Source organism: Gadus morhua, chromosome 15, assembly GCF_902167405.1.
Source record: "Gadus morhua chromosome 15, gadMor3.0, whole genome shotgun sequence".
Taxonomy (NCBI): domain Eukaryota; kingdom Metazoa; phylum Chordata; class Actinopteri; order Gadiformes; family Gadidae; genus Gadus; species Gadus morhua.
The window spans coordinates 12,999,657-13,021,154 of record NC_044062.1 but is presented as its reverse complement, the minus strand read 5'-3'; the positions used below and the strand labels follow the sequence as shown (position 1 = coordinate 13,021,154).

The following is a 21,498-nucleotide window of genomic DNA, read 5'->3' as shown; positions in this document are numbered from 1 at the left end:
CTTATCCACTCTTTGTAGGCCAAACTGACCCCCCATTTAGTTATAATACCGTGTTTAAATCCCTGTTTTTGGTGTTAGCTTTTTTCACTTTGCAGTCGTGGTTGGTTAATGCCTCTCATGGTTAATACATAAATATATAAACAGTGGAGGGAAAAGACGAGTTGGGTAGATTCTTTCAAAGAGAATTCAGATTGACACCGCCAACCATCGATAAATCTAAATCCATGGTTGTTGAACATATAGCTACAGGATGACCTACATTATAGGAACAGCCAGAGAGATGGAAGTAAAGGAAATGGAAGGATGAACCCACACAAGCTATGTGTAGAAGACATTAGTATCTGAAATACCATTTATCAGCCTACTTCTTTATCGTATTCCCTATAACCACATATTTTCATAAACCATGAGACTTACATAACTAGTACCATTTAGGAGATGCTCCTATTCAAAGCAACATACAGCGAATTGAAACATGTCGTTATGAGCCCGTAGTAGGGGGTTATTAGGGCATCTTGCTCAAGGATGCATACAAGTTGAATGCAGACATTGGGGATTCAAACACACAACCTTCTGTCTTAGAGCCAAATATACCGTCATAGATTGAGTATAGCTGAAAGCAACACAGGTTTCGAAAAAGATTCGATGTAACCCAACCTCAAAGTACTAATTGATTCATATTGATCTGATCCATATTTCCGATTTGAGAGACTACATATTCTACCGTAGATCTTGCTTCTTCTTCCGACCCGTCGACGTGGTGTCAGCACGTTCCTCCTTCTTCTCATCACTCCTCTCTCACACCCGGCCCATGACATACATTATTTATCCATCCAGCTACCTCTCTCGCTCTCTCTATATATATTTCTCCCTCCCTCTCCTTCCATCTCGTCTTCTTTCTCAGCAGAGCCAATTACAGCTGGGGCCCCAGTGACTCGGGCCCCCCCCGTCTTCGACTCGCTGGCGAGGGGTAGACTTTGATGTCTCCATCAATTCAAGAGACCCCAGGGGTCCTGGTCTTAATAGAGCAGAGGGTGTGAGCGTTGGGGTGCGGGGGTATGTGACTGACTGCCTCTGGTGTTGGAAGACTTTAAAAAAAATAAGATTGTTTTATTCCCCCCCTCCGATTTAAATTTTATTTTAGCATCGGTTGGGGCGTTTTTAGTTAGGGTCCCCGTCTCGCTTCACTGCTGGCTATCTCAGCGACATGCTAGTTTAATCCTGTTACTTGTAGTTTCTTTTTTTTTTTTTTTTTACATGTTGAGTTGGACAAGCTTTCTGTGCCGGGTTGAGCTGCTGGATACTAGCCCGGGGGAGAAAGAGGGAGAGACGGGGGAGAGCAGCTCCCTTCAGGGTCTCTGTTAGGGGCGCCTTTGCTCGCTTCATTCAGATGTCATTCAGCAGGAGATGGTGGCAGGATGGGGGTGATCAAACATGGTCACACACAATGAAAAAAAGTGAAAGTATGATAATATCTCCTTCCAGGGGAGGGGACTGGGTCTTCTCCCCTCTGTTTGGTAAGGGGATGTATTGGTGTTACAGCGATGCAGTGGCGTTCTGGATTTTTAGTAGTTAGTGCGGAGTCGTCTGCATAATTTTCTTTTGTTTATCTTAAAACGTACACAATATGTATCATTGACACAAGCTTTTAAAATCTGTACTGCAGTCCAAATACCCAATATCGGAGTCGTCTCTGGCGGCCATCCTGAAGCCTACATGAATTGCCAGGTAGAGGACCTGAACGAAGTGAGTTTCATTGACCAGTGTAGCAGCAGTGAAGAGTTATTCCAGTCTCAAGTTTCACAGCGAGGTCTGCTCCTAACCAAAGATGCTCAAAGTACAACCCCTGACTGTCAGTCCACTCTTTGCAGGCAACTCAAGGCCAGCATAGCTATTTGAACATTTAGCTCACTAACTAGTTGTACTCACTTTGAAATGTGTGTATATCTCTGTACTGCTGCTGAGATGTCTATTAAAGTCCCTCACAGTAGACAGTGTGTCTGCGTGAAGATATATTTTGGAGCAAAATTCTAACCAAAACATTGTGCCAACTGCAGTTTAAAGCGGGCTCCATATTTGTTTAATATCTGGCACCCGGGGGGTACTCAGAGTATAGGGTATCACTACAAACAGGCTAAAACAAAAACAAATGTTCTGACCAGGAGAACATAACATTGTTTTCGGAGGTACCAGTATTTTGACTTCCTTTATCCCAGATGACATGTTAATTTTCTGATTTAGTAGTTAATTTGTGACATATATAGTTGGCAATTTACCGTTGGTTCACATCAAAAATGAACACGCGGCCGAATTTATTAAGGCAAATGCAAAGACGAGAATAGATGAATTTAGAATACTCAACCGGCACTCGAAACGCTGCAAACTCGCTGCAAAAAATATTTGAACTTTGACACGAAAGGGCGAGCAACGTGTAGAATATTTGCTTCGCTTTTGATGTGAACGCAGCTTTATTATAACTTCAACTTTTAAACATTAATAAAGTACGTAGTTTGTCGTTTTCGAAATATTGCTACATGATTACTCATTAGTGACCTATTAATAATCTGTAATGATTATGGTAATTTGATATTGGTTTAGAATCTGCAATTCCTAAGTAGTTTAGGTAGCAAGAAAGCATTAGTTAGGGTGAGTTTATCTAAAGCGAGGAGATAATCTAAATATGCTTACTAAGCATATATAAATTACATTTCAAGGCATGAAATGCCTCAAGTACCTTTCGAGCAGGAGGCCTACCAAGTAAAAAGTAGTAATAGGTGGTAAGGCAAGGCATATACAGTTCCTACTTTAGATTAACTCACAAGACATAACCAATCGGTCAACCCTCCAGCACATAACCATGAACGCACTTGCCTAAAGCGACTTAAAACATCTGCATTTTTATATACATTTCTTAATTAGTATCCAGATTGCTTTATATACATTTAGGAGCAGTTAAATGTCTAGGTTCAACTTGCTGAAGGATGCCTACAGGTAACATGCGGACGTTGGGCTTCAAACCCACAACCTTGCGACTGAGGGTTAAACACCCTAACCAAAGACCACACTATAGGAAATAGATGCAAAAAACGATTCTAAGTGATTGGTTGAGACTTAAAGAGACGCATGTACAAACTGAGACATCCTTGCTGATGTGAAAGGGGAATAAGCTTTTCCCCAAGCTGCGTAGTGTGTGTACACTAGTTCTCACAACTCAGAAGGCATCAGGGACTTCCACGCACAAGACACACCTCAAGGCCAGTTTTCTTTAAGAAAAGACAACATTGCATACATTTATTAGGGATGGACGCCAATTCCAATACATGCACACCACTATTGTCCTTTAAATGTAGTGTTGACATTATTGCAAACACTTGTCTCCCTGCGGTTGTGTATTATATTTTTTTTTATTATCTTATGATAAAAAAAACATTGACAATTACATGGGGATGCCTTGTTCTGCATAATTTAAACGTATACACAGTGGGGGTGGGGGAAAGGAATGGCAATGCTTTGAAACATCATCACAGCCTCTTTATGACCCCTGACCACCACTGTCCCTCCCGCCTCCCCCGCCCGCCCCCCAGCCCACCACCCGCATGCAGTTTGCACTGCAGTGACCACGCGTCACGTGGGACAGCCTGCCAAGAGCACGAGAAGCATTCACAGTAGAGGAGGAGGAAGGAGAGGAAAGAGGGGAGAGGAAGGAGGGAAGATAAGAGGAGCAAGGGATGGGCAGTGTTGGGAAGGATACATATTACATACCCAAAAATGTAATATGCAACTTATACCGTTTCACTCAAGAGTATTCTATTCTGAACACTTGGATTACTTCCACATTGTATTGCATTTTATAAGTGTAGGAATGCGGCATCAAATCCTGCTTACTAAACAGGCCTATTCTGGTGTTCTTCTGCGGGCTGCACTCGTGATATTGATTTGTTTTATACAGTAGTGGACCGGTCGAACTCCTTCTCCCTCATCCTGGTGCTGAATGTGTTAAATGCATCGACATTTTTACGTGTGTTTTCCAGCATATGTTTTATGTGGGTGTCTGTCCAAATTCCCAGACGGTCCGACAATTTGGAGTTACCGCTAACCAAACAATAATTCCCATAATGCGCACGGCTGAGCGGGTGCCCGTTACGTCCAAAGAGGCATATGCTTTGTAGAACTGGATCGGACCGAGGTTTGTTCGCCTTCACATCTCAAGCGAACCTTACCAGGGTTTGTTTGGAGACCAGCTGTTCAGGGAGGTCTCGGTCGGCTGATTTGGTTCGCATCGAAGTGAGGTGGTTGCATTCACACCAACGCACAGAACCAAGGGACCAAACTCGTTTAGGGCGCACTAAATGCTGTTTGTGTGAAAGCTCGAATAAACTGCTGAAACAGAAGTATCTTTATGTAATCCATTGATTTCAACAATGTAACTATTCTAATTTACCAACAATTTAAATTGTAACTAACGGAATACAGTTAGCTATAATTTTTATTCTGAATACGCAACGCCGGTACATGTATTCCGTTACTCCCCAACACTGGAGATGGGTGACCATCAATGGGAGGAGGGACAGAGGGGGGGAGTGGAGTGAGTGGAAGGAGAGGAAGAAAGGCAAGGAGGGAGGTTAAAGGTAAGGGGTGGGAGGTCAAAGGTGAGGTGGGTGAAGGGGGAGAGTGGGGGTGGGAGGAAAACAAAAGTGACTGCAGCACTGGCCTTGGTTTAGACAGGAGAAGGAGCAGCATATTCCTAGTATATCATTCTTACTTCTCCCACACTTCAACACACCCCGTCTCCTGATTGTGGTATTCTTTCCATTGTCTTTGACACAAAAAAGTTAATATATATAATGCATGTATATACGTATATACATACACATATGTATATACTTATATATAAACACGTTTCGTTTTTTTTTTTTTAGAGCTACAGCACCTTTTCCCACGGGGCGACAGTGTCAATATCTCGCACGGCCGTGCCAAAAGAGAAAAATTAAAAAATAAAAACAATATATTGGTCAGGATATTCATCTTTTGATTTCCCTAAAATTGGCATTGGACATGATGATAATCTATTGCCGTACGGGGAAGGTTCGGGACTCAAAGAGAAATGGTTCTTTTCAGTTTGTATTCAAGTTTTTTTTCCTTTTTTCCTCCTCTCTCCGGTACACAATTTTCTTCTCTTCCCGTTTTAAAAAACAAGACAAAAACAAAAAAAACAGAAACGTTCACACTTTCGTGATCTGCGTGTGTTGCTCCTCGTCAAAAGGTTCATTCTCCGGGTCCGAGTCTGTGGTGTCGGAGTACCGGTAATGGTCCGGCTCATTGTCACTGACGTCGGGGGTGACCGACGTAGAAGTGCTCGCGTCAGAATTCGACGGCTCCTCCGCCGTCTTGGTGAAGTACAACTTCACCTGCAGCAGTAAGGAAAGAGACGGGGGACAGAGAGAGAGCACAGGCCTTACTGAATGGGAAGCACTGATGCACATCACACACAAACGCACTCACCGTCTCCCAGTGATGTGCTCTCACTGCTGCACATCACTCAAACACACACACTCACTCGCTGCCTTACCTTATCAACATTTGCACCCTTTTTTTATTTTTCTAGAATCTTTTTGACACCAACACAGGGCTATAGATTGCGATCAAAATTTGAGTGTCTGCGACTGAATTTTACATCTGGTCACGCATGTGCGACCAATAAATGAGCGCATTTTTTTAACATATATTGTTTTACTCGTTAAACGTTGAAGGGACGCGTCAATGAATCCAGAATGTACAGCAGGCCTTCTCTCATGAATGTGAGAAGGATAGGGAATGGCCACTGTTAGTGGCTAATGTGTGGAGGGGGAGGGTCCTAGATATTATCGAGAGGATGAGAAAGATTTCACAACCTGTTACGTGCGTTTGACCAATGAGCAAGCCAACTATGTATTGACTTGTTCTTCCGACCTGCGGCTACTGTGCCAATGCGAGTCCTGAACAGGTCTTATTTTGCAAACCCGCACCCGCAATACTTAAAACCGCATCCGACCCGTGTTCCGACATTACAGCGAACACCGTGGAATTACACTATCTGGTGTTTGGCATGGTGCTTTAGATTGCTGTGCAAACAAAGCACATCATCCACTGTTGACCATTTTAGTTGACTCCTCTCCTAAATGAAATATACAGGACCGTAAGTAAAAGATATTTAAAAAAATAAAATCGCAAAACCTGCGACCGACCCTAGCTGTTCAGGCGTGTGACCTGCACCCAAAACAGTACATTATTTTCCAACCGTTTCATCCAAAGTACTCGCGTGTACCCGAACCCGTGCAGGATTCTGCTTCAGGTGCCATAAAGGCCATTCCACACGGGAGGCGTTTGTGGCGCCTGCTAATTCTCAATGGAGAGGCCAGCGGGCAGAGCCGAGGCCGGCGGGCAGAGCCGAGGCCGGCGGGCAGGGCCGAGGCCGGCGGGCAGGGCCGAGGCCGGCGGGAAGAGCCGAGGCCGGCGGGAAGAGCCGAGGCCGGCGGGCAGAGCCGAGGCCGGCGTCCTGTCAAGATGCACGACAAGCGGGCGCACTCCCGTGATACTGTCGCCTCCGTGCAGGGCGAACGCATGCGCGCACACGTTGAAACCGTTCGGATAGATGAGAATCACAATAAACTGACACTGAATTTGAAACATCACTTTTAAATATCTGCCAATTACAATTTCTGGTTACGCCCCTAAAATGTTCTGTTAGGGGCCACAGTACTCCCAGTGAAAAAAGTTAGTCTGGAGCCATGCCACATAACCAGTAGGGGTGTGCCAAAAAAAAATCGATTCATATAAGAATCGCGATTCTCATTTACTACAATTCAGAATCGATATAAAATGGCCCAAAATCGATTTCTTTTCATAACTTTTTATTTTTTCATAACTTGTTTTTTTTTTTTTAAAGCAGAACACAACTGCAACAGTTGTGTTCCACGTGATATTTTTGGTACTGCAACCTTCCTGTGAAATGAAAATGCATCTTGTTCAACTGTACCATTTTTATTATACAGAAGCACTTTTGTTCCAACTTATTTTATAGTTAGCTTCTTAGAGTAGCAATTGTGGTCCACACAGTGGAAAAGGCACTTTTCTTAGAATTTAAAAGGCGGCATGTTTAACTGCACTATTTTTTTTACAGAGACTATTATTTTTGTTACTTAAGCAATATATGATATTGCTTTTATGCAACAATTCCATCTAAGCATGGATAAATGTTTAAACCTTAATAAATGTGAAAAAGACACATTAATGTCTCCATTTTTCATTCTGTCTTGCAAAGCAGACTGGAGCAGATCATGAGGATCCTTTGCACACCTATAGTTTGAAGCAGAAATCATTATGAATCGAAAATCGTTTTGAATCGAATCGTAGCCCCAAAAATCGGAATCGAAAGATAGTAAAAGATTCCCACCCCTAATAACCATGACCCATTTCTTACATGGGTAACCTACTTGTCCCAACATCGGTTTCTGATTCAATGACCTTGAGGGAGAGAGATAGTATTCATACAAGTAGGATAAACAGGAAATAGTTTTAGAAGAAAAAAAATATACGTACACTATAAAGAGCTAGAAACCTAATTGTGAGCTGATCCATATTCCCTTCACGTGTTTTACCAATGAAGCCTCATTCACCGTCACCTTTGCTTAGCGGCAGTAGAACTGTCTACTACCACGACTAGCGGCAGCATCGGGCAGACTATACGTCTGGGCTCTCAGTATGTTTACAGGCCGAGGGGGAACCCCATGTATAAAAGTAGCATATAGGAAATAACACTCGGGTTGGGTGGTCCAGCGAAGGGGCCTGGGGGAGTGGGGAGGGCTTCTCTGAGATTGTTGTCTGCAGAACATACTGGAGGCGTTTTTGTGATAGCCGGCGTTACCGCTTTAGTTTAGACATGGAGGGAGGATTGTTTAAGTCTATTCGCCCGCCTCCTGTTGCATTGCCTTCGTCGTGTTTAAACCAAAACGCATGGCATTTGTTTTTGTCAAATGTTGTACAGTGACCAGGTTTCCCAATATCTGAAACATTTTCCTGCCGGAATGTGGAAATGGTTAAGTAATCAAACGACACTTTAGGAATCTGATTTATATTAAGGAGCTACTCGCTGGCGATTTGGCTGGTTTTATTATCAGTTTAAAGATGATTGATCACATTTAAATAACAGCAGAGCTGTCCACTAACCTGAATCCACAGATGTCCATTTCCACATCAAGCAAACATGTCAAGTATACACAATTTCCATCATCCCCTCTTAACACGTGTCTAGATTAAATATTTTAGGGAAAGTGTGCCGCCTTCGTTTGCAACCTATGTAAAGAGATGACCCGAGTGCTGTTACTGATAGAGATGTACTTCGACATTAACTTTGAAATATGTATGCAATACATGCAATATGTATGAAACATGTAAAAAAATACAAATAAACAATGCAAAAAAAAAAAATGGCCTGTTAAACCATCTCACTCCGATCAGTTGCACATTGCAGTTCCAATCAAAAGGCTCGCAATTTTAGATCTAATTGTGACAAAGTTGTACACTTTCTAAGATGTAATCTCAAAAGTTGTACACTAATTTAGATTAAACATGACCCAGTGGTACACTGTTGTAGATCTAATCGTGACAGTCGGAAACCTTTGAGGAGGAGATTTGGACAGTGTACAAGTGTTATAGATCTTATCGTGACCGTGGCATACCAACGTCTATCTAATCGTGACACGGTTGTACAGTATTATAGGTCAGATTATGATCTAGGTGTACAACACTACTGTAATGTTTCTGCAATTCCCTTATTAAGAGTCTTTCCTGCCGCTACAGTGTCTGTGCGTTAGTCATTGTATCTGCTAAATGTCAGTTAGGCCCTTCTCTTTGTACTGCCCACATTTCCTGTTCTAGCTGGCTACCAAGCGCTTGTTACGCACAACACTATAGCCCCCCCTGCCCCACGCCCACAGAGCACAGCCATCTGCAGTTATTCCTAGTCCTCACCATTATTCACCTCAATATTATTTTGCAGAAGTCACACACACACACACACACACACACACACACACACACACACACACACACACACACACACACACACACACACACACACACACACACACACACACACACACACACACACACACGATATGTATATATGTTGACAATACATTAGATCTATATATTTATCTCTATATATGGTTACAGAAGTATCATTTGCTGGAAGTAATTATCCAAAGGAAGGTGCAGCTAGTGCAGCACTAAGCCTTCAGGTTGAACCAACTATGACAATGTTAACACCAAGAGCTTGTATATAAATCCGTCCGAGCTCTGGACCACGGTGCCGGGTCTTGAACTCTACTCACCTTGAAGTTTGGTGAGAAGTATCGGTTAGCTTTATCCTTGTTGGCCTTGTCTAGGTCATTCTTAGTCAGCGCCAGGATGAGGTAGTCCCTCTCGCTGTCCCGACGCTCCCCGGTCTGGGGCGGACCGGGACCTATTCCCTGGAGCGGACCCTGCAGCAGGCCCTGGAGTGGCCCCTGCAGCAGGCCCTGAAGAGGACCCGGGAGCGGAGCTGCAACGGCGGGGATCTGGACCGGGACCGGGACCGGGACCGGGACCGGGACCTGGCCCAGGCCCAGCCCGGCCTGCTGGGGCACCAGGCCGTCCAGGTCGTTCCCCACAGTCCCGTTCTCCACCTTCTCCTCGCTCTCCTCCGGCCCCGGGATGAAAAAGGTGTTGACCCAAAAATGGAACATTTTATCCTAAAATAGAACAAACAAACAGGAAGAAGATGAGGTAGTGAGGAGTGGGTAGAGCTCGGTGTCAAAGTGCTCAGTCCACTAACGTCACCAAATAATTATCAGCGCAAGCTGCTTTGGATGAAAATGGACTGCTATATGAACAAACTGTTCATTTCGTCATTTGGAATATAGGTAAAAATAAAATCTGATTATGTTTAGTCTCACAAATTACTTCATAATCTTAGTTCTGATAGATAAATATGGTTTAAAATGCACCTTCTGTTGCTTCATAATTATCTCAACCATTGACGTCGCTTAATGCAGGGATATGCAATTGCGTTATTGGCTATCAGCAGACAGCCTCTAATTATCAACCAATGGGAAGACAAGAAAAAAATAGGAGTATCCGAATATTGGGTGGAGGAAAAGAGAAAAAGATCCACCCACCTTTTTCATCATCTTATTCTGTTTGTGGAAGAACTCCACCTTGATGTCCCCGCAGACGGGCAGCGGCTGGGGGAACTCAAACATCATGTGCTTGTCCTCGCGCCGCGTGTGAGCAGGGTTGGAGGTGTGGATCTTCACCTTGAGCTGGTACACCACAAACTGGGGGTCTGCAAGAAGAAGATACCGTCGCATGCAAGGGTCGCGCGTTGGTCAGGGTGGTGAGGGACAGAGAAGGAGGATAGGAGGAGGACGATCCAAGGACCAGACAGAATACCAGGGTTAGTACCATAGAAATGGCAGGAAAAAGCAAACCCACACACCCATTAAATGCAAAACAAGAAGTTAATTTAAAAAAAAGGTCTAAAAACAAAATAAAAAACAGTTAGCTCAAATTTAGTAAGGAAAGGAAAGACAGTAAATATGTTTTAAAGACACCCAGGACCAAGGAGATGGGATTGTATTTTAATGCGGAATATAAGTCAAGGCTTTGGACTGAGAAGAAAGAAACGCATCGGCCAAGCGTTTTGTTTTTAACCCTCTTCTGGGTAGGTCTTGTAGATTATTGTGGTAACGTTAACGGAACTAGGGAGTGGGCCTCAGTGAGGAGGTAGGCAGTGAAGCTACAGTCCTTCCTGGTGGTTCTCTGGGGCCCGAATAGAAAGTATAAATATATATATATATAAAAATATGAAAACATTGATAAAAGGCTCATTTACCCCAGTGCCAATTCCCTTTCTTGAAGCCCTGCGGGATCTGCTCGCTCCGGTTTTTAACAGAACTGTCCCCTTTGAGAGAGAGAGGGACATGGTCATACATAGTGAGGGGGAGTCCCCTGATGAAGAGAGAGAGGGGGGGGGGGGGGGGGGAACGGGACATGGTCATGACTCAGAACATGAGCGGGCGAGGGGTTTCACACAGCAAGTACAGACAACAAAATCCAGCACAAACACACGTCCACGCAAAGCACTGCATGGCAGGTTTGCACCCACACGGTTTGAAATAAAATAAAAAAAACACACGCTCAGCCACACACACACACACACACACACACACACACACACCCTCTTTAATGGGACATTATCTCAAATCGATGAGCGGACAAGGTTGATGGTATGATTATGGAAAGATTTCATACCAGGACGGAGACACTAAAATGGGGATAAGGTTGTACTATAACGACCGAAAAAAATAAAAGGGAGGCCTCTATTGAACTACGCCCGTCCTACAAACAGTGAATTGACGGACACAGGTTGACCCTTTAGTGGGGCAGATACAAATAAATAGGATTACGGGTCTTGTTTTGTAATAAAAAGGAATGGCGAGTTAAAAAGCAAGGTGAATGAGGTCACGGCGGTAAGTCACACCCATGGGTGGCCAGGGGGGTTCGGACACAGGGTGGCAAGGAGAGAGGCGGCATGGACAGAGGACGATGGGAGAGAAGTGCACAGGAAAGGGGTTTCAAGCAAGGCCACCAACAGGAAAGAGGTTCAAGGGACAAACAGATTCAGAGATTTTGTCGATCGCTTGTCGAAGGAACGCACACCGAGTACACACCCATGCACACAGTATCGTGAGAGGGAAGTGGGACGCAGTGACGGCACGTTCACGCGGCACAAAAATCAGTCTGTAATGTATCGGGAGATGACAACCTAAGGCCTAACCACAGTCTGCAAGCTGACCCGAGCATTGATACGGGGACGGCATATTGATAAGGGATCCGCTCTCTTGGTGAGAACAGTGGTTTTCTTATCGGGGGAAATTAAATGAGACTCCACAAAACCTCCACAAAACCGAGCGGAAGAGATGCAAGATATAAGATTGTGAATTTCAGTTGATTCACTGACTACCCAGACTGAAAACAGAAAGAATACCTCAAACAATCCTAGGCTTCACTTAAAGACAACACGACCAAACGGGACAATGTCGTGGCCAGCGATAGGCAGACAAAATATATACCCTTCGACTAAACAACACAAGGCAGTGAAACCAATGTTGCGATTGGTCAGTGTTTTACATCCCAATAGATAGTTACACTTCCCTTTTTTCCGTTATGTCAGCCACATGGATCTCTATATTAAAAGAGTGACTCTGCCAAATTCAAATACTCGAAGGAAATGCTAAGCAAAGCAACTGGGCTTGTCCATGTTTATGGCATGAGACTGCATGTAATGCACACACCTCTACTCCTTACTGCTAGAAGGAAATCAAAGAAACGTTGGCGATGTTGATTAAGATCTTTAGTTGTGTTGGTCATGGCTGTAAATATCCTAGGTCTGAAAGAATGACAAATTAAAAGTTGAGTCATTCAAACAGCAATTGTTTCCCGCACAGAGAAAAGAGACGGCACTACCTTCCTGTACAAAGAACAGCAAGAGTCATCACTACTTCTTTGTGTGAATGCCTATGCCATTATCATGAAATGCTCAGCTTGACAAAAGCAAAGGAGGGAGGTAGTGGTGCGAGCCACTTAGATCCTACCATCCTACTCTGGATAGCTAGCGTAGTTTCAGGTGAAAGGTGAAGCAATGCTGCGGCTGATTCAGTCACATATTATATACTTCAATAATCCTCTGGTAGAGGCAAGCACAGGGACAACATCACAGAGGACGACCCGTCCACATAGCGTTGAGCTAACCCAGCGCACTAATGCAGTGTCAAGCTAACTCTGCGCTAAGCTAATGCAGCGATAACATCAACCTAACATAGCATTAGACTTACACAATATCATGCTAACATGTTTCCATGTAGAAACTTTGCCACACTCACAACTCTAAGCAAACTCAGGGCTAAGCTGACATTGCGCAACGCAAAGGCTAGCTTGGGCGAGCAAGCCATGTGTGTGCAATGCTGACAGGAATGTGTGCATTTTTGTACGCGTGTGTATGCGCAGAGCTATGGTGGCGGTCGGAGGAGCGGGAGAAGGCGTGGTACTCACTGCAGGTGCCGCTGCTGTACATGGGCAGGGTCTCAAACACCATCTTGTGGAAGAGTAGGGCCACGGGCTTGTAGTCCAGGTGGTTCCTCAGCAGAAAGCTATAGTAGTAGACGTAGCGTCGCTGGCTCGGGATCGTCACTCCCTGGGGGGGGGGGGGGGGGGGGAGGATAGATGTTAAGATGGGGCTCCACAACTTTGATCATGCGGTGACCCATCCGTGACGGTGCTTTTGCTGAAGCGATACAACAAAAAAAAAAAGTTTGCCCAAAAAAAACTAAAGCAACCGACCTTGTGTTTCTCCCGACTTCGCCATAAGGCCAGCTTAGACACACCCACCCATAAAATATGGATCAATTTTTTTTTTAATCAGCCCACCTTCTTGTCCCTCGTCCGGACCTCGCCGTAGAAGTCCAGCGCCTCCTGGGCCTCCTCGAACTTGCCGCGGTGCAGCAGGTAGGCACAGATCATTACGCCCGTGCGGCCCTTGCCCGCCTTGCAGTGGATGGCGGCCACATGATTGTCGTCTTCGCTCAGCCACTGGTCCAGGTCCTCGCAGAAGGGCTTGATCAGCTCCAGCTGGGGCGGGTTGTGGTCTTCGAAGGGATACTGTGCAACTGGAGGAGGGGATGGAGAAGAGGAGGAAGAGGGGAGGGGGTGAGAAACGAGGGCAGGGTTGTGTAGCTTATTCTTTCGGGGCTGGGACCCCCTATTTTTTCTTATTCTTTGGATTTTAACGCTACTACTAATCAATACTGCTCATCGATCCGGGATTCATATAAGAACAAGACATTACTTTTTTTTTTTTTTTTCTCAAACACATACTCATACTCAACTACAATATTGTGAAAATGGAAATGTTGAACAAATGAACATAAATCCATTGATCATCTATTAATAGCAGAAGAAAAGACAGTGGCACGTCGCCACACAACTGGGATGTGCTCGCAGCTGGGCTGCAGAAGAGCCACGAGCGTTACTTAAACAGTTCTGGAGGAAGATCAGCGTATCTGCCTTATTTCCTTTTCTGGCCATTCTTCATTCAGCATAGTGCGTTTTACTTTGATTGCTTTTGAAAAGCGTTGGTAGCCTATAATAGTGAGGTGCGATTTCATTGAAACAATCCACCTTCTTAGTTTTAAGATCAATTGAAGTAGGCTAGCCTCATTCATTACTCCACATTTTGCTTAAGCATTACTCTGTTAAAACATGCATTGTAACTCAGAAATTGGTTGATCTAGGCTAATTATATACATTTCCTTAATTTAGCCATGATTGCCGACTTAAAAGACAGTCGGACAGGGAGAGAATTTTCTCTTTTAGATTTGGTTCCAACTTTGGGGATGCTAGGATCCGTTGATCTACACAGGACCATTCAGAGAAGGGAGAGGACGGTAAGCGGAAGGTGGAGAGGACTTACCTCTGCAGTTAAATTTGGCAGCATCATAATGTCGTTCTGCACAGCTGAAAAGAGAAGTAAAACAATGCATCTGTTGAGTGATGAAGAAGTGACTCTTGAAAGACTTTGAAATATAAAATCTACAATATAATAGCAATAAAAGAAAACAAAATAACAAAAAAACGAAATGTCTCCAAACGTAAAAATGCTTCATTTCACTTTAAATAGCACTTTAATTGAGAACCATCTTCTGGTGCTGTACAATATTGCTTGGAATAAAATTAAACCTTGAAACCAAATCAACCAAACACATTATATAAAGGTTTTGATGCTAATAAACCATTAGAACTGAATGTGCCAATGGGCTATATTCCAAACCATTTAAGATTCATAGTGTGCTGCTGCCCGAGTGGGCGTATTGCTATAGTTTCACATCAGTTTGCTAACATGTAGGTAGACAATTGTTTCCATGTCAGCTGGCTTCTGCAAATCAGACAGTTGAGCAGCTTTCAGATGAGCCATTAGCTGAGCACAGGAAGTGACCTTTAACTTGGTTACATATTTCTTAGCATTTTATCGTGCATTAATAATACAGCTACTACGTACATTATTGTCAGATTTGTACTTCTGTAAACTTGCAGGAGCCTATAGTCATAAGTTTTGCTTAGCAAAGCAATGATTTAAAACACTGAAAGTACAGCCCAGAGGTGGCACAATGTGAAACAAGGCGATGAGGGTGCAACAATACTCACAGGTTGTAGATTTTATAATGGTTTTTATGTTTCGAATCAAGAAACCTAGGAGGAAAAGAGCAGAGAACGATTGAACCCAAAGATAGATAAGACACTAACACGTATGACAGCAATCGTGCAGTTCAGGACAGGTGGTTCAGAGGATCAACTCACCGTACTACATCGTCTATATTGTTTCTGTAAACGCCTTCAAGTCTCTCTGCAGGAAAGCCCATAGCTATGATGTTTGGATATATATCTGTTCAGGAGGTCAAGGAATCATACACTACCATGTACAGGTATGCCAGTGTGTGTACAAAGGCAAGATATTCATAATACTTCATACATGCAAACACTGAACACCAAGGCACGCTAAAATTCCATAATGAACACTAAGAATTCAAGTCCAAAATAATTTCATACGTAAAATTGTAAATTCCCGCTCATCCGCAATGCTGACCCAAAATATTTTAAAACAATACAAATACCCGGCGAGACACATGCCGTTAAGGGAATTTCAGCACGTGTAAAAAAAAAGAATAAAAAATTGCCGGGAAGGGCTAAAATGTATGACTAGACAAGAGCGAGGGAAAAGGAAGCGTTTTGGATCAATCTGCGCGTGTTGGTGTGTGAACAGATGGTTGGACGTCGCAGGAGGGCATGCCACACAGAGAGAGAGACAGAAGAGGGTGGGGGGGGAGAGAAATGGGTGAGAGGAGACGGGTGAGAGGGACAAGAGAGAGACAGAGGGAAGTACTACAGAGAAAGAGAGGGGGGAGAGAGAGCAAAAGAGAGGTGCTAGAGAGAGTGGGAGACATGATAGAAAAAGATAAGCTGTACTAGAGTCCTTCAGCTAGAGCCCCGGGCCAACATGTTGCCCAGAGAGAAGACCCTCTACTAGCTGCCCTGCGGGTATATTTAGAGCTCACAAGTTATATTGAGATCATACCGCCAACGTTGGGCCTATCTCGCTTTCCTTGTAGCTATTGAACGGAAACAAAGGGCATTGCAGTTCTGATGGAGGGGACACAAGTTGTTTCTTTAAGTTTTCCGACGGGTTGAAGCTGGCTTCACGTGATGGATTGTATTTCAGAAAAAAATATTACTTAATTGTTTAACCACAATCACAATCCAATAAATTAGCCTTTAGCCAAAACGTCAAAGTGATTTCACATCCTTGTCTTCAAGTGCTGGTCGGGCCTCTTGCTTGAGGACACCAGAGTAAGCGCAATGGGAATCGCAACTACGGCCTTTGGTCTGATACTCGAACACCCCGACCCCTACCCTGCTACACCTTGTCCGCCTCCTTTTGTGACTTGACACCTTTCCAGCGCCTGACTCCATCGTGCCTTGACTGACGGGGATAACGGGTATCATAACCAATTATGCCGGGATATTCAAGGCAACCCAAAAGTGTCACATTGAAACGGAAAAGAGTAATCGAGTTGGCGCACGTGTGCTCCTGGCATGACGGCGTCAACGCCCACGGTGCTTGGGGCGTGTGCGTAGACACGAGCAGCTTGAAGCACACTTTAACCTGTGACTAAAGGGCAAGGCTTTGCCTTATGTTTCCTGGTCACGGAATCATAAATAGATAGGTGGAACACTTCTAATTGGACGAGTCCCATATTTTGTGCCGCACCTTCAGGCGACAACCTTTTTGGCTGAGTGATTTAGGTTTAGTAAACTGGTCTGAAAGCTTTGATAAATGCTCCTGGAGGGTCAAGCAAAAAGAGAAGTTGACCTGCTCTCCACAAATCTTGTAAATTTTTTCCTGAATGCTAACAATATGTATGCTTCTGATACGTTATATCTCAGGTTCGTGAATGGGATAGTTTGTCTGCTGTGATAGCTTTAGCCTAACTGTACTGTAGCTATAACATTTGTTTACCCAAAAATCGATGCAATTCCACTGTCCATACTACGTACAGATATAACTGAGGATTGCCATCACAAACAAATACAATTGTGATGTAGGCTTTATCCATCATTTACCCTCTACTATGGATCCGGTATTATATTGAGCAAACTAGGAACCAAGAATCCAAGCGCGTTTACCGAGCTACCCTAACCCTTGGACCCTAGTGGCACAGCAATTCCAGTCAGGGACTATTCTGTGTTATTTTTCTTCCCTCATTTTTTTTTTTAAACTACAGTATTCCCAGGAGAGCATCAGCCCAGGGCATGCAGAGGAGGAGGGGGGGCTGGGTTCTCACTTTCTGCAGCTGGAAGGAAACGTACACTGGACGGCCCCCACCACTCCCCCCCCCCCCCCCCCCCCACGGAAGCTTGAAGCAAAAAAGAAAAGAAGCCATTTCAGGCACGCCTTTCACTGTGAAGTCAGTTAGCTCCATGCATACGCCAAATCTACAACCGAGAGCAGGAGGGGGAGTGGTTGGGTGGGAGCGAGGGAGAACCTAGAGGAGGGGGTGAGGAGGACAGGAAAAAAGGAAAGCTGAGGAAAGGAGTCAAGTGAGAGGAGAGGAAGGGAGGGAGGGACAGAGAATTAAATATTGGGAGTAGGAACGAATAGGGGCAAAAGGGAGAGATGGCGAGTGAGAGAGCAAAAGAGAGGAGGGCGAGAGCACTAGGGCAGCTATGCTGATAGAGGATCACTGGTACTCTATTTTAAGGGCCATTCCCAGAACTATTATACTACATTACATAACTGCACAGGGACCATATTGTTTCGGGATGCCGTGCCAAAAATTATAATGGGGATAGTTTAAGGACGTCCAAACTTAAACAACAAGCAGCTTTCAGCACCAACTGATGATCCCCCCCCACCCCAAAGTTAATCTGAGGGATTCAAATCACAACTCCAGAAATGTGTCATTTAAGTACCCAACAAAGAATCACATCCACTATCCAAAGTACATGGTTAACTTCCTTCCATCCTGACTGCAGATCACGCCATGCCTCCTCAAAAGGGTCGTCCATTTACAATTATATACGTTACATCCATCCTCTATGCAACAAAGCCACTCTCCATAATACATGCGAGACAATGCGCCCGAAACGGCTACGTCAAAAGTGATCAGAAACGATTCAGTTTAAGTTTCCAACAATAATGACCGGAAATGATATTGATTTTCAGCTTTTGCCTGCATCACTGCCATTAGGCGAAATCCTCAGCAATGTTGCAAAGACACCGGAGACTCAATTTTAAAAAGATGTCCATGGTAAATTATGTTAGTACCTTGAACTAGCAAATAGACACTTGAATAGAAGGGTGACCTTCGCTGAATAATTATCAGATTTACCCCATTTAATGGATCCCCTTAAGTAGACGTCGTGATACGTTGAAGTGCCCAATTTGTCAACATCAACCCAAACATTTCCTTAACGGCCAATTCGCACTACCGTTTGGCATAAAGTTCAGAGAATACATTTTAGAAGGTCAGTTGAGGGTTTTGAAACCCATAGTCATGGATTTCAATAATGCAATCATTGCCTTAGAAGTATGGCATCAGATTATATCTGATATTCTGCGAGGACACGTTCGTTTGTATAAACGGCTATTTGTGTGGCTGAAGCATTAAAATAAATCCACAGATCGCCTTAACGGTGGGAAGGAAATAAAGGAGAGCATACAATACAAATTCCGCAAGGTAAAAGCAGCTGCTACGTTAGATTATTATGACTGACCATCTGAAACCCTGGCGAGTTATCCAGGCAATGGTCACAGCTTGATGATCGGTTTGCAAGTTGTGCATACTTGAATCGATGTGCAATTCCATTTAAACAGGACACAACGCGCCCAATGTCGCAATTTTGACATTTATGCACGGTACTTATTTGACCGATCCAAAAGATAACAGCAATGATGCGTTACCTGAGCTAACCAAAGAGCTAGCAGTCAATGTCCAGATTAACAGCATGGAAGCTAACGTGCTAGCTGCAGAGCACAGGCATTCACCTCTAGTCATCATGCCCTGGCTGTGGTGCTGAAAGCCAAGGCATACAATGCATGGGCTCGGCGTTAAGACATGGAAGTGATAATACATGAAAGGATACACGTCAAGTCCAGATCGAAGCCGTCCTCCTGGTATCTCCTTTTGTTTCGGCTGACCATTTCTTTGATAATCGCGGCCATTGTGTGTCAACGCACTGGAGTCTGTATGATTTTAAAAATTAAAAGGAGAGTTATCAAAGGTTCGTCGTCCGTTTTTTCAACTCGAACCCAGAGATGGCTTTTGCTGTCGGTCGGTCGATCGCTGCGAGGGCTGAATGTTTGCAGGTCCTCGCAAAGACGAACAGGCTAGCGGCGCTAGCGGTGGTCCTGTGTGGGATTAGAAGGGTTTCTTCTGATCATAAAGACGGGCCTTGCTCTGCTCCTCAGCGCAGGCCCCACTTTTTTCCAATTCCGAATTCAGTCTGGCAGAAGTCCCGCACACAATGCATGCACTTCTCCCCCGAGTGAAACGGCTTTAAAAAGGTCGGTCTCGGTCCCCACAGGATAGCTTAATTGTTGCTGCTGTGATTGACAGCGAAGTGCAAAATTCACCGGTCCCAGAGCCCGTGTCCAGTTTACGCCTGACTCGGCTAGCGCGCTAGCTTACCAGCTAGCTAGCAAAGCTAGCTAGCGACAATAGCTACGGCTCCTTTCTGACCCAAAAGCCTCCTAGCGAACCAACATTATAGTCGAAAGATCGCCAAAAACACATCTGGAAAAATAAGTGACAGGCTCCACCTTGAATGTATATTGAACTATACACGTTTTACAGATCTGCAGCGATTCGATTTGACAGTTCGGTCCCGGGGAATCATCGTTTCTTGGGTCTCTGCGGCGGGACTCTCAGGCTCCCATCACGGCCTCCACTAGAGGAAAAAAGAAGATAGAGCAGGCTAGGCTTCTATAGCGCATATCCTACCGCCTTCCAACAAATAGTCCTACTCCATCCTGCTATTAACACACAATATTAGATAGAAAATGTTGCATTTTGATATTTAAATGTAGAGTATTAAATTTGCCACAGGTGACGTCAATCTTTTTTGGTTAAAAATGTACATTCGGAGTAGAGGCGTTGTAATTATGCTCGATTGCGGAAGGACACACTCAGTGGGCAGGCGATGGTTCCCGTCTGTCAAAAGTGATCACGTGGTTCTTTAATTAGGGAAGTTTCTAATTTATAGCCATTCTGTAATCTCAATTCGGAACTATAAACTGTCATTTAGACATCATGGCTTGTAGAACAACTAATTATGCAATATATGAGACTGTTTTATATCATTGCCAGTTTTGGGAAAATGAAATCATTCAAATCATGACCTTGATATAATTACACACACTCACATAAACACATCAGTGCTGGAACAAAAAGGGATAGGATCCAAATGCAGGCAAGAAGTGTTACAAATAGTTTAATACATAAAATAATAAAAACCTTAGTTCACTGAACTAGCCTAGAGAAGGCTAAAGATTAGGGAATGACAGAGTGACATGAGAATCAAAACTACTAGGGAACAAATAAAGCGAAATGGTATATAAGTGGTTAATGGTTGGAATGAGGGGCAGGTGCAAAGGACGGATTCAAGACATGGCACAAGGCCAGTCAGGAAAACCAGGCAGGGTGGGTTGAGAAGGTATTGAGGAGGGTTTCAGGGGCAAGTGGCCTCAAAGCCTAAGTCAAGCCGGAAACCTTAGGTGGACGGCCTGGGTGTTGAAAAGGGCAAACAGGAGATCTGGGAGCGAGTAAAACAACTTTCAGAACCGCGATGGAGGCTGAACGAGGGCCGGAAGGTGGCCGGCGACGTATAGGAGGGACCGCAATGGAGGGCGTAGACACAGGCAGAACCACGCCAGAGGCTGGTGACGAGGCTTGTTGACAGAGAAGCCTTGACTGGCGCTTGAGATTTGGCTGCGGGTCGACAGCATGCTGGGGGCTAACAGGTCTGGAATCAGATAGAGAATAAGGGGTGTTGAGGATGTCCTGAGCCCACCCAGGTAACATGTTCCTTGGCCAAGGCTTAGGAGACACCTCCTTGTGTGCCATTCTTAGAGCTGCCTTACTGTACTCACGATTAGGGGTCCTCCCCAAACAACCGATGATGCACAGGGGAGTATATTTTCAATCATACATTTCATATCCCATTAATCCGTATGCTTGAACCATGGTTGTGATCGGTTAGTTCTGTCATCACTGTGACAGAAGTGCTGGCAGGGCAGCAGGAGCAGAATGGGATCGGATCCAAATGCAGACGAGAACTTGTAGAATGTAACAAAAGGGCTTTAATAAA

At 44.4% G+C, this 21,498-nt stretch overlaps 1 protein-coding gene across 4 annotated transcripts; it reads right to left on the bottom strand.

The window, feature by feature from the left end:
• Positions 1 to 3,249: 3,249 nt before the first annotated feature.
• On the bottom strand, positions 3,250 to 20,271 carry LOC115559894 (phosphatidylinositol 3,4,5-trisphosphate 3-phosphatase and dual-specificity protein phosphatase PTEN). 4 transcript variants are annotated; one of them, XM_030379050.1, is made up of 10 exons: positions 19,276 to 20,270; positions 15,433 to 15,517; positions 15,280 to 15,324; positions 14,549 to 14,592; positions 13,507 to 13,745; positions 13,132 to 13,273; positions 10,913 to 10,981; positions 10,197 to 10,363; positions 9,372 to 9,770; positions 3,250 to 5,411 (listed from the first exon to the last, which is right to left on the bottom strand). In XM_030379050.1, the coding sequence occupies exons 1-10, from the start codon at positions 19,352 to 19,354 to the stop codon at positions 5,223 to 5,225; spliced, it is 1,458 nt and encodes a 485-aa protein (XP_030234910.1). In that variant the 5' UTR covers positions 19,355 to 20,270; the 3' UTR covers positions 3,250 to 5,222. The 4 variants fall into 4 exon arrangements, with proteins under 4 accessions (XP_030234910.1, XP_030234911.1, XP_030234912.1 ...); XM_030379051.1 differs by having other exon boundaries at positions 3,250 to 5,408; positions 19,276 to 20,266; XM_030379052.1 differs by lacking the exon at positions 10,913 to 10,981 and having other exon boundaries at positions 19,276 to 20,271.
• Between the last annotated feature and the right edge of the window lie 1,227 nt (positions 20,272 to 21,498).

Bases quoted from the DNA above. Each gene is read 5' to 3' on its own strand.
- LOC115559894 (XM_030379050.1), bottom strand. From the start codon at position 19,354: ATGGCCGCGATTATCAAAGAAATGGTCAGCCGAAACAAAAGGAGATAC. The intron at 13,274-13,506 runs GTGGGCTGATTA...CCCCCCCCCCAG, and splicing joins TCCGGACGAGGGACAAGAAG to GGAGTGACGATCCCGAGCCA. The intron at 5,412-9,371 runs GTGAGTAGAGTT...TCCTTACTGCTG, and splicing joins ACTTCTCACCAAACTTCAAG to CAGGTGAAGTTGTACTTCAC.